This window comes from Cyclopterus lumpus, chromosome 7 (genome assembly GCF_009769545.1).
Source record: "Cyclopterus lumpus isolate fCycLum1 chromosome 7, fCycLum1.pri, whole genome shotgun sequence".
In the NCBI taxonomy this organism is placed as follows: Eukaryota; Metazoa; Chordata; class Actinopteri; order Perciformes; family Cyclopteridae; genus Cyclopterus; species Cyclopterus lumpus.
Genome location: NC_046972.1, coordinates 12,129,229 through 12,142,630, shown reverse-complemented (window position 1 = coordinate 12,142,630; position 13,402 = coordinate 12,129,229). Strand labels below are relative to the sequence as shown.

At 40.0% G+C, this 13,402-nt stretch overlaps 1 protein-coding gene and 1 non-coding gene across 2 annotated transcripts; both read left to right on the top strand.

The window, feature by feature from the left end:
- The first annotated feature begins 315 nt into the window (after positions 1–315).
- On the top strand, positions 316–13,094 carry smc5 (structural maintenance of chromosomes 5). The gene is made up of 24 exons (XM_034536735.1): positions 316–2,475; positions 2,560–2,701; positions 3,309–3,361; positions 3,462–3,624; positions 3,922–4,056; positions 4,300–4,440; positions 4,565–4,726; positions 6,301–6,372; positions 7,058–7,313; positions 7,469–7,623; positions 8,142–8,255; positions 8,380–8,474; positions 8,608–8,740; positions 9,376–9,549; positions 9,675–9,844; positions 9,952–10,075; positions 10,448–10,570; positions 10,660–10,785; positions 10,960–11,055; positions 11,233–11,337; positions 11,435–11,554; positions 11,777–11,956; positions 12,163–12,258; positions 12,836–13,094. The coding sequence occupies exons 1-24, from the start codon at positions 2,312–2,314 to the stop codon at positions 12,968–12,970; spliced, it is 3,234 nt and encodes a 1,077-aa protein (XP_034392626.1). The 5' UTR covers positions 316–2,311; the 3' UTR covers positions 12,971–13,094.
- Positions 352–661, top strand: LOC117734229. The gene has a single exon (XR_004609800.1).
- Positions 13,095–13,402: the final 308 nt, after the last annotated feature.

The following is a 13,402-nucleotide window of genomic DNA, read 5'->3' as shown; positions in this document are numbered from 1 at the left end:
ACATTACTCACCAATCCTTTTATATTATTTCATATAGACCTAGGCTACTTGCATTATTCATTGAATTCATTTTTTTTTTTGACTATTGTGTTATTAATTACCTAATAAATGATAAATTTCTTCTACTTACTTGACTGTAAAACTGTAATTATTTGTTTAAATACAAGAACTATCCATCCAGTCAAAAAGGGAAAGAAGGAGCGGTCTTTTCCATTGGTGGCCACATGAGGTCAGTATACCAAACAGTGATCCTGCTGTCAATGTCCCATGATTCCATGCGGTTTTTTTTTTTTTACTTTAAAGCCTACCCGGAAGTAACTCGTGCTTCATAGTCTGAATGCGTTGTGAGTGGTGTGCTTGTGTGAGCGTTTGGTTGAATGAATGTGGAGAGTTTGTGTGTGAGTGTGTATTTCTCTAAAAATCTACACAGTGATCTTATTTGATCTGGTCGGAGTTTAGCTCCGCTCCGATCAGAAATGATAGGAAAGCGCTCGCGAGCCTCCATGGCGATGAGCAGCGGGCGAGAACTTAACATCGGAGCGGCCACGCTTCATGTTGTGGTCAGAGGTGATGAATTGATCAGATATACTAGTTCTCGGTGTGTTTGGGTTCATCTCAAGCGTCACTATGGACAATGAGTAAAGAGGCGATTCTGATCTAACCACAACTGAAGAGCTGCGCGAGTCGACCTGAGCGGTTGATAATTTAAGGCCTGTGTTCTGCTCACGAGACGCTCATTGTGTCTGACGACACGCGGCTTGTTTCATTGTTCGGAAAAGATGTCGGCGGTTCACCCTTTCCGCGGGGAATGTCCACACTTGTACTACGCGACGGTGGAAATGTCTTAAGTGAAAGTGAAGTACGACCAACTGCAACTAGTTACCGTACGTGATTTAATGAAGAGAATCATGGCCGACAGTACAGATGTCCTCTTCGTGGCTACCTCCTGGTCGTCGCAGCCCTGTTTCCATGTTTAAAGGGCAGCCTCACGTGTGTCCGTTTAAAAACTAAATCACGTACTGATCTCCATTTTAAGTATTGGCATTTTCCGTGGGTATCAGCAATTTCCATGGGAGTTGTGTCAACAGTGTGTGTGTAACTATAAAGTACAAAATGAACTCATGCATGTTACTAATCCTCTGCAACACATAACGGGCAGCTCAAAGAAAATAATGGGAACACACTTGGCTGCTAATTCAGTCTTAATACATGCCTGCAATACATCCTATCTTAATGACCCGTTTCTAATATGTTGTTTAGTCTGTTCAACATTGAGGTAGACGAATCAACACTAACAATACCTCAGTATAATGCAACTCAATTCAACAGCACCACAAACTATATTCTCCAAAATGACCATGAAGGTGAAATATCACATACCATATGTACACAACCTCACACATCACATTGAGCCTAACGAACTGGTATATAACCAGGAAAAGGTTGATGTTATTACTGTAATAATAACATCAACTTGATGTTATTCACGTTATTACTTTCAGATAGGTGTAATATATAGAATACAACAAACTAAAATGAGTTTGGCTCTCTATTCCAGTAGTTCTTTGATAAAGCTATCCATTTATCGTAGCCAGTCCGTTTCTTTTTATTTATGTTAATACAATATGTGTCTTCATATTGTGTCTGTTTCATTTATGCAGTCTTTCTTTTCATAAAATGCACACGGTCCATCCAGAATATTGATATAATAACAACACCAGATGACAGTATTTTTACTTAGAACTCCCAAGAATATTCGATGTCCTAAATCCTGGTCAAAATCTCCTAAACCCATTTTTTACAGGATATATGTGGTGCAGAAAGAAGTCCAAAAGAAAGCTCTCATATTATAGTCCCAAAACAATACGTATCTCATGCAAACCAACATCTGTCGAATTGGGAATTTGAATATAGCATAGTTTTGTTAACATCAGTATAATTGTTTTATACAAGGCTACCGTATATTCTTTGATACAAGTGAAAATAACAAACAAATATCTAAAATGTTATCAAATAATATACAGTAGCCTTGTATAAAACAATTATAATTCACAGACTGATACGTAGAACAGCTCCTCTATGAATACAACGTTTATCAACTAACTCAGGTTGTATTCATGTTGTAATTCATGTTCCACGTATCAGTCTGTGAATTATATCTCGCGATAGTTCTAATGATGACGCCCGTCTTTGTGTATACACGTGACCTTTTTTAACCAATCTGAGAGGTGTCTCAGCGAACACTCGGCGGGGCGCGCGGGGGCGAACGGACTGCAATTCCTTCCCTCGGAAAGCTCGTCTTTTGCTTACCATGGCTACGTCCACCAAGAAACGGCGACAGAGTCACCTCAACGCCGGCTCACAAACGTCCAACAGCGCAGCGAGCATGTTCTCAGGCGGCCAGACGGACCAACTCGGAGTCGATGGTCGTTTTGTGGAGGGATCCATACTTCGCATCACCATGAAAAACTTCCTGTAAGTCACTGCTCCTGAGCTGTAGCAACAGAACACCGTCTAACAGCCCCTGATGATAACACTGTTAAACACCCACTATCACAGGACCTACGACTACTCTGTGCTGTATCCGGGACCCAATCTCAACATGATTGTTGGAGCCAATGGAACTGGCAAGTCGAGCATCGTGTGTGCCATCTGTCTGGGTCTGGCTGGCAAGACCGCTATCCTGGGCAGAGGAGACAAGGTAGTACCCCAAACCACTGGTAGATTCAATTCAATTCAGTTTATTTTGTATAGCCCAATATCACAAATTACAAATTTGCCTGGGAGGGCTTTACAATCTGTATACATATGACATTCCTGTCCCAGGACCTCACATCAGATCAGGAAAAACTCCCCAAAAATAACCTTTCACAGGGAAAAAAGGGAAGAAACCTTCCGGAGAGCAACAGAGGAGGATCCCTCTCCCTGGATGGACAGATGCAATAGATGTCATGTGTACAGAATGAACAGCGTTACAGAGTTGCATAAACACATTGAAATGAATATGACAATGTATGAATGGACCTCCAGAATCCATGAAACAGAAGGAGGTAGAGAGGAGGGGGGGCGGGGCACATCAGCAGGGTCCATGGCAGGAGGCCGGCTCACCAGGCAGATGTACTCTGAACTCGAAGCCTTGATTTAGTAATAAAGGCACAATTAAAAATGTCATAAATTCTAGGTTTTTGGCTGATAGCATTCCATAATCTTCTACCTAGTTTCAGATCCCTGAACCAATGTCAATCAGTCAAATATATAGTTATTTTAGCTGAGGAAAAAACTAAATGTTTATTTTTTTTTCTCTGCAGATTGGGCTCTATGTCAAACGTGGGTGCAGTAAAGGATTTATTGAGATTGAACTGTAAGTTATGTGAAAGAGTTTGCAGACACACAATGCTACGTGTATGCTCTTTCCGAAATGTATCTGACTGTCGAACCAAAACTCGTTGTTGTTACTCCAGGTTCAAGACTGGTGGTAATCTAGTGATTAACAGAGAGATCCACGTGGAGAACAACCAGTCACTGTGGATGCTGAATGGAAGACACTGCAACCAGAAATCAGTGGAAGAAGAAGTCAAGGCTCTGCATATCCAAGTCAACAACCTCTGCCAGTTTCTGCCTCAGGTATGTTTGTGTCAAATAGACTAATAACTGCTGAAATTGTCCACACGGTAAGCCTGTTTAACTATTACTATCACATTGTAGCATTTTTGCACATTGCCGGTGCCATATGTGTGAATGCTTTATTGCATACCTGGTTTGTAATATAGAAATGTCTTAATGATGGCTGATCATTATTCAATCAATGTGTCAGTGTTCATACAAATCCTTCCTAAATAATTCTAGATTACCTTAAATGTTACATCCAATAACACTTATGTATTCCTGTTTCCTGTTGATGTGGTTGGTTTGTCCTGACAGGAAAAAGTGGGAGAGTTTGCCAAGATGTCCAAAATTGAGTTGCTGGAGGCAACTGAGAAGTCAGTGGGACCACCAGAGATGTATGAGTACCATTGTGAGCTCAAAAACTTTCGCAACAAAGAACGAGAACTGGAGGTAAACATAATTGTCAAAGAGTGAATGCATTTCAAAAAGTTGTCACATGTCATTGAACACCTAAGTGGAATTCTCCTTTCTTCTGTTTGACGAGCACCACCCAGATGTTTTAATAAAACAATGTCACAGTGGCTCCAACCATTATCTAACCTTTTACCCATATTTAAAAGATGTAAAGGCAACATTGCAAGCTGTAGGCTCTTGGAGGGTTTTCACCGTTGTTGGTGATTGGTTTCCCTTTAGAACGTTGTGAAGGAGAAGGCCAGTTTCCTTGAAAAGGCCAAGCAGAGGAACGAGAGGAACAAACATGATGTGAACCGTTACTACGAAAAGAAGAGACATCTGGACGTGATTGAGTTGCTTGAGAAGAAGAAGCCGTGGGTGGTGAGTGATGGAGATGAAACACTGTGAGGCACAGAGACGAATGAACACAAAGGGCAATCTTTTTAATAAAAAAAACTATGTTAAGCTAACCATGTTAGCTGTGATTCTTTCCCACTGATATTAGGAGTACGAGACCACCCGTAAGGAGTTTGAGGGTGCGAAGAAGGAGCGAGACAACGCCAAAAAGCAGCTCTCTGCCCTGAAGCAGGCCCAGGCGCCCATGCTGGGGAAGATCCAGCTGATTGATAACCAGCTGAAGCCCACAGAGGCACAAATAAAGGCTAAGGTGAAAAAACACGTTATTACTTTCAGATAGGTGTACAGCAGGGGTGGGCAACCCTTTTGATATGAATGCCATTTTTTAAATGTTATTGTTAATCAGTGTGCCTTATCAACATAGAGATTAACATTACGTGTGATTATGACACCACATCAACATTTTAATCCACACTGTGTCTATCATTTACTCTCATTTGTAGATGCAACTTGCAAAGCGACATGTTTAAAATGATATTTGAATACTTATACTGTATATACACCTGAGTTGAAACATTTTCCCTAGCAACCTTCCACCAATCTTGTTCATCACCGATAAACCTTACAAATTCAGTGAAAAAGGCAACTTCAAAAAAATCAATCAAGCTATCATAAATAATACGCTGCGCAACAACCAATGGCTGTAAAAAAGGCAGTTTCTCTAGCACACTTATTGCTAGTTTTCCATTGGTTAAACTACTGCATGCTACTGTATGTGCGCCTCAGGTTGCATACCAAGTCTACAGTGTGACGGTTGCGTCTAAATGTATAAATATGGTTAATGATTTGTTATTTTTTGTAGATTACTTTGAGTTCGTACTTATGATCTGCGCGTATCTTTGTACCTCAGAGGTCTAGTCATTAGCTCTCACTGATCTATCTACTGCATTGAATGGTTTTATGGAGAGCCTCTTTGGGCATCCATGTGGATTTCACATGATTTTTTGGACATTATAAATGAATCGGAGCATTATGCTGCCGACAGAAACGCATTATAAAAAGATGAAGACATTTTTGAGTGGCACACTTGAGAATCCCGCCGGCCATTTCGGTTTATTTCTTAAATATGTCTGCTGAATGTGAAGCAGGAGTAATTAAGATTAATTAATTAAAAATGTTGTCACTAAAATGAGAGTCTAGGATTGTTGATGTTTTTTCTACAGTACAATGAATACTGGAATGTAACATTTGTGATCTCATCATGATGATAACTTCAGGGATCATTTATTGTTATTATGCAATACAGGGATAAACAACAGAATACAGCTAATTTACAGAAAAACATGACAAATCACAAACAGTTTACAATATCTAATTTATCAATTTGCACCAGAATGTTTTGAAGCTTAACATATACAGCATATTTGGCTCCATTGTCAATGCCACAATGGAGCAAATATGTGGCCACAACAGCCACCAACACAAATCACTAACATGAAAATGTCGTGAAGATCATGGGAGCAACCGACCGCTGCATCTACATGTGCCGCAGTTGGCCGTAGCAAGTGCCCTCATTATTTCAAGTGTTAATTGTAAATCAGAAATGGGACTCTTGTGTGAAATGGCGACTGTGGGTCAGTGGTTAGCAGGTCCGTCTTTCAATCGGGGTTGGCGGTTCAATCCCCACCCTAGTCGATGTGTTCTTGAGCAAGACACTTAACCCTGAATTGTTCCCTGTAGCTGTGTATGAATGTAACATGATTTTAAGTCGCTTTGGATAAAAGCGTCAGCTAAATGTAATGTAATGTAAAAATGGACTTGTGCCCGGCTTCAGTGTTTAAACGGAGAAGTAACTTTTTAATGTGTTTTTTTTTTTTTTTCCAGACTATTGCCATCAAAGAAGCTTCTCTGAAGTGCAAACAGAAACAAGAACAGTTGGATCGAAAACACAAAGAGGTGAGACTCGGAAAGAGGAGGAAAACTTGCAGCCCTCAAAGCTGAATGCATAATCTATGTTGAAGGTGGACATTTACTACGTATGGAAACTAGTTGCTTTTATCTTGGATAGAAATTCTGCAATTAAAGTGGATTTTTGATTTGTGGCAACTATTGATTTGCAATATGGATTTATTTTGGTATTCAGGGCTTAGTAATTGTGAGTAAACGGAACATTAAATCTAATCCATTTTGTAATAATGTGGAGCATAAAATATACATTATACATTAAATGCACTTCTATCTGGGATTCTGCCCCCGTGAATATCCTTCTTTTGTTTTTCTCATGGTTTATTACATTTTAGACAGTTACAGTAAAATATTTCTAAAAAAATAATATAATCCTTGTTTAACATCAAGTAAGAAGTGACTTCTTACTTGATGCAAAACAAGGATTATATTATTTATATTTTATTTTTATATATATATTTTAAATATTTATTTTTTTGGATGGAAGAAATTGCTATTTGAATGTTCTAATAATAAAAAGTATTTTTTTATATTTATGATCCATTCCTACTTCATATCGTTTATGTTGCTGACTCCTGTTCAGTGTGCCAGTGTGTCACAGAACAAAGGAGACTTTAGCTGTAGTGCAGCTGTGTGCTGTTCATAATGAATGATGACTCCCTGTTCTTCTCCACAGATAGAAGATATTAAACAGACACAAAGGCTAAAGCAGATGGAAGAGGAAGACCACCAGAAGCGAATCAGCAACACTAGACGGACCATTGATGACTTGAAGGCAGAGCTCGCCAAAGTTGGCGACCAACCTGACGTGACTCCACGAATCAATGCTGTGAATGTCGAGCTGAGGAACATCCGGGAAGAGAGAGCCAAGATCGAAGGAGAGAAGGCCGACCTACGCAGGGAGAAAGACAACCTCCATGCTGAGTCCACAAGTGAGAGTTTACCACAAACTATGCAGCGTCCTTCCTCTGAACCAGTTGACATAATATTGCATAATGTAATTATTTTACATAAGATGGTGCTAGATTAGGTACCAGTGTAATAGACTGTTCAAAGTCAGGAGATTATGTGTATTATTTATTGCCAGTGTTGGTGAGAAAGCTCAGTGACATGAACAACATGATGAATGCCAAAGAGCAAAAGCTGCAAAGACGCCACAGGGACACACACACTGCCCTCCACTGGCTCCGGCAGAACAGACAACTCTTTGGTGGAAATGTCCATGAGCCCATGATGCTGGTGGTGAGTCCCAGTGAACCATGTGGTCACACTTTATTTTTAACCCCACCCCATTCAGCATTTAATTGTTACAATATAATTGTAATACATTGTTTATAAGACACTGTTATTGTAGATAAACTGTAAGTTGTTTATTAATGTATTTCTCAACAACTAAGACTGCTGTATAAAATATTATATATTAAAACACAGTTAGAATACTAAAACATGTCCTTTTATCTGCGTAGAACTACATTACAGTGTATTATACACCATCTACGAAACGTTTTTTATTGTGCTTATCTTTTTATTTTATTGTGCTAAATGGGGGTTTGAAGTCAAGTATTAGCACAATGGGTACATGGAGCAAGATGACAGAATAAAACAGGTCTGTCCAATGCTCACGGTTGGGATTTACGTTCTTTATTCTTTTTAATTGGGGAGTTTGAGCAATCATGGATTTATAGCAGTAATTATTGTGATTGTGGTGCTTTTTGAATCCGCTGCATAGCCCACATTGTAATCCTTTCCTTATACCTCAGATCAATGTGAGAGATCATCGCTTTGCTAAGTTCGTGGAGAACCACATCTCATTCCACGATCTGAGGGCGTTTGTCTTCCAGAGAAAAGACGACATGGAGAAATTCATGATAGAGGTCAGTGCGGATTATGATTGCCTTGTTGATTCTGGGTGGAGGATGAAAATCTGGACTTTGTGTGTGACATCCAGTTTTTGCCATCCCAAATAAATCAAATAATTTGATCTGTCTTGAACCTCAGGTCCGTGACAAGATGAACTTGAAAGTGAACTCCATCTCTGCTCCGGAGGAATCGTGCTCTCGGCGGCAGCCATCCCGAAATATTGAGTCCCTAAGGTGAGAGAAAATGAATTCTACTTGAGGCGTCATGACTTATATAATCAGCATCAACATGTGTCATTTTGTCTGGGACCATTACTTTTTAAAGTTTTTATACGTACATTGTTACGTTTTATTTTCTTATTTATAGGCGTTTTGGGTTCTTCACCTACTTACGCGAGATGTTCGACGCCCCTGATGAGGTGATGAGTTACCTCTGTCACCAGTACAAAGTGCATGACGTTCCGGTGGGCAATGACCAAACTAAAGCCATGATTAAAACGGTACGTTTTTCTCCCCACATCATTCAAGTCCTCACAACATAACAGCAGAGTGTTAGCAACGTGAATCTAATTTAGAATTCAGCCTCTGGTGAACTAAAAGGTTGGCTTTCAAGATGAATGGTGTAGGTTAAGTCTTGATATGTTGCTACTCTGTTGTCTTTAATGTCTTTTTATATTCATCCTGTCATTTGCAATTTAAATATGTATGGATGACGAGAGCGTACGTGTAACCGGAGTCAAATTCCATGTATGTACACACATACATGGCCAATTAAGCTGATTCTGATTCTGATATGCCAGTGAGGCACCATCCATTAAAATCAAATGGTCACCACACTAGAATTTTTATTTTATAAACTAGTGCCTTTTCAGAGCTGTCAGAAAGTTGCATTTTTCAATTTGATGTCAAAATTAGTTGTATTAGAAAATGTAATCTTATTTAATTTGACTGTATTTTGCTTTGGGAAACTTAAATCTGACTGATACATTTTTTTTATTTGAGTATTTCCCAGTTGGACCACTGAGGTTCAGAGAACCTGATGCAGTTCGTAGTGTTTAACTTAATATTTAATTATTTTATTAAAAAGGCTTGTCTGCTGACCTGAGTCTCTGTCGTATAATTTTCTTTCTCACAGGTGATTGAGGAGCCCTACCTCAGGGTGTTATACACAACAGAGGAGAGGTACACATTGAAGAGGTCCCATTACTCCAACAAGATCAGCACCAGTAACTCTGCAGTGCACCCTTCCCAGTACCTCACCATCACTGTGGATGCTGAAGAGAAGCGGCTGCTGGAGCAGCAGATGAAGGTAAGGTAGAGACACAGGAACAGACTTTTTTAACTTCAACATTTCAGAAATCTGATACTCTGAGAAATATACCTGAAGACATCTAAATATGTTAGAGTTGAACTGTTAACCCCCACTGTGTCTAGGCCTGTGAGGTGAAGTTACGAGAAATCGATGAGCGGATAAAGACCCTGCAGGCGGAAGCTGCCACACTGGATCGCCGTGACAACGAGTTGTTGGCAGAGAAGAAGCACCTTTCTGAAGTAAAGGGCAAAAAGAGGCAACTGGAGCAGAAGATCAGTACTAAGCAGGACAGGCAAGTCTGTCTTGAACAGTTTCAAACAAGCACAGATCGTTTCCCTCTCTAACTTGATTAGTACATTGCCTCAAACTAGTCTGAACTCGCTCCTTCTATGTGTTTAGTCTGGGGCAGATGGAGCACAGCGTTATTGACCTGCAGAAGATTGAAGAGGAAACTAAAGAAAAAATTGCTGTTGTCAATTCCCACAAAGTGTCCATAGTCACAGTGTTCATGGCCCAAATGAAGGTATGGTTCAATGTCCTTAGAACTAAGGTGGCATTTGATAGCTGTGGTTGCATAACATTTAGATTTTACTGTATTTTAACACAATACATTTTCTGTCCCTGCATTTACCTCTGCATTTTCATGCTTCTGTCTTGATCTGACTCTCTCTACCTTCTAGCCGACATTATGTCAAACGTTCATTGTTAAATGTATTAAACAGTGAGAAAGACCATTTCTGGTATTGTGATAGATTTTTGGGGATTTTTCTTTTTTTCTTTAAATGTTAGTTTAGTTTTTGCTTTAAAAGTCCTCATATTCTTTCTCTGACCATTTTCTGTCTTCAAATGTCTGACTCACCTTGTGCCCTCTGTTTTTTCTCTCCATCGTCTGTAGCTGAGATCCAAGCTGACCATGGAGAAGGTATACCTGGCTTTGGAGACGGTGGGTCTGATGGCTGAGAAGGCCAAGCTGGAGAACGACTGTAGAGACGGCGCCACTGAACTAAAGACCACTGAGGTTTGTGTTTTACTCCCACTTTCATACACATCTGCCCTGCCGTAGTGTCCACAATAGTAACGCCTGTATTTCATGGCGTGTTCTTGCAGCAAAAATGTAGCCGTCTGGAGCAGAGGAAGGTGCAGCTGACGGAACAATGCAAAGGCCTGTTGAAGAGAGCAATGGCAATTTGCAAGATGAAACCTGACGAGTCATTACCTGAAGACCTTCGCAATGTGAGCGCCTATTGGTGTTAAAGTATTATACCCCTGAATATAACAAGCCTCTGCACTTTCTATGGTATATTATCCTTATCATGTGGTCCTGTCACTGCTGTGGATGTCCTTTGAACGCAAAGTATGATTCATATTAGTTTGTAAAATATTCATGGTTCTTGTTTTTTAATGCAGGCTTTCAGCAAGCTGCCTGACACACTAGACGAGATCGACGCCATGCTGAATGAGGAGCGGTCCAGAGCTGAGTGCTTCACTGGCCTCAGTGAAAATGTAAGCTGAAGCTAGAGCTGTTTACAGGAGACTGTGATCGGGCCATATAATGCTGTTTTTTTTAAACTTTAATTCGTAGCAATTTATCTATTGTTGTCTTTCTTGATTTTGGGCAGAAGTTGTGAGTCTGAATACATTGTGGAGTGTGAATGTTTCTCATGTTGGTTCTCTTGGAAGGTTGTTGACGAGTACAACAGGAGAGAGCAGGAGATCAAACATCTGGAGAAAGAGCTGGAAGACAAGAGCAACGCTCTGAACGCCTACCGACAGAACATATCAGAGGTATGTAATCTGTCACTGCAGGGATTCCTCAGGCATTTCCTATAGGACAGCCTTTGTTTAAATGCGTGAATAGTGATTTCTGTATTTGTCTTCATAGGCTAAGGAACGCTGGCTGAACCCGCTGAAGCAGCTGGTGGAACAGATTAATGACAAGTTCAGTGATTTCTTTCGCTCCATGCAGTGTGCAGGAGAGGTTGATCTGCACTCAGAGAATGAGGTAAATGCTGACTCACACGGAACAACACGCATACACACACTGACATCTCGGGGTTAAAGAGTGATTCCAGTGGTTGTTTCCATTAATCAATGTAAGCTTATGAGGATTGTTTTTAATTAATTATCCAAAAAGGTTGTTATGGTGTGTGTATATATAACGTATGCTCTTTTTTTAAATTCAAGATGTAATTATTATCTTGTTAAATGCTGTCTTTCATTGCAGGAGGAGTATGACAAGTATGGGATCCGAATTCGGGTGAAGTTCCACAGCAGCACTCAGCTCCACGAGCTGACGGCCTACCATCAGAGTGGAGGAGAGCGCAGCGTCTCCACAATGCTCTACCTCATGGCCCTGCAGGAGCTCAATCGCTGCCCCTTCAGAGTGGTGGACGAGATCAACCAGGTAACACTCACTCACTCACTCACAACAGCTTTTCTTTTGTGAGAATCTGAACATGTCAAAAGAGCTGCAAAAGAGGCATGACTCGCCCTGACTCCAGGAATAGAATGCGTTGATGCTCTAGGGTCCAAAACTGCAACACAAATGAATCCCTGGTTCCTCTGCCTCAGGCTTTAATATGACTGATACTATTTCTCTCTTTTCTGCAGGGAATGGATCCTGTAAATGAGAGAAGAGTCTTTGACATTGTGGTCCGCACAGCCTGCAAAGAGACAACATCCCAGTACTTCTTCATAACACCCAAAGTGAGTGTTTGTACCTTCTAATGAGTTTGTATGAGTTTGTTCAGAACTTAACGAGAGATTCTTACCACATTGTGTGTGTGTCTTAGTAAGAGGCTTTAATCAATATTTTGATATTGATAATGAATCACATGCCCACTTGTATATTAAAAGTTACTTATTGTGATGACAAAGAGACGGACAGAGACGTATCATCCAAACTCTACAGTTTACCTTGGCTTTACATAACATTTAAACATCTTTCAGCTCATTGTTTTGGTTTTCGGCCTGCAACTTTACTGTATAAAAAGCCCTCTGTTTACTTCCTACTCAACATGAAACAGCAGGCAGACACAGTTAGCAACTAGCTGGTGAACATAGCAGATAATTGAGCTATAGAGCCAGATGTGTCCCTCAGGACATGCAGACCAAAAACGCTGTTAAAAGATGGTGATTATTGGACTTGGATTCAGTAAGTGGCCAGAAACATGACTCCATATCAATGCAATGTTGGTCAGTATCTGCTGATGTGTAAATAAGCAGCTGATTGTTTTTTTGCGCTCTTCATTTTCCTGAACCTTTTCTTCTGCATTGTCTCCAGCTGCTGCAGAATCTTCAGTACGCTGATGAGATGACTGTCCTTTGTGTGCATAACGGCAGCCAAATGCTTCCCCCTAACCAATGGGACGAGAAGGCTTTCATCAGACGATGTATCCAAAGAAAAGCCAGAGCATGAACCCACCATTTGACCTTCCCTTGCCCAAATTCAATTATTTTGAACTGTTAAAATTATACTGATTTATAAATAATTTCTGTTAAGCTGTTTTCAAATAAAGTTGAACATGAACCTTTGAAAATAATGTTTTAGTTCTATGGAAGGATTTTTCACATCGTAGTCCAAATAGGATGGACATTTATAAAACAGTTGGAGAGGAAATTGAAATATGCATTAAGCGTATTTTTGTTATTTGCACATTTTTCTATTTTTATTTAATATCTGATTCCTGGTATGCTTTGCATGAATACTCCTTCATTAAGTAATGCAATGTGAAGTTGGTACTTTTCCTGAATTTAAAAAAAAATTCATATGAACAGAACTTATTGCACTTGAAATGAATTACATTTTAATCAAACGCCATAAAAAGTATTAAGAAAAGGGGCAACCAAA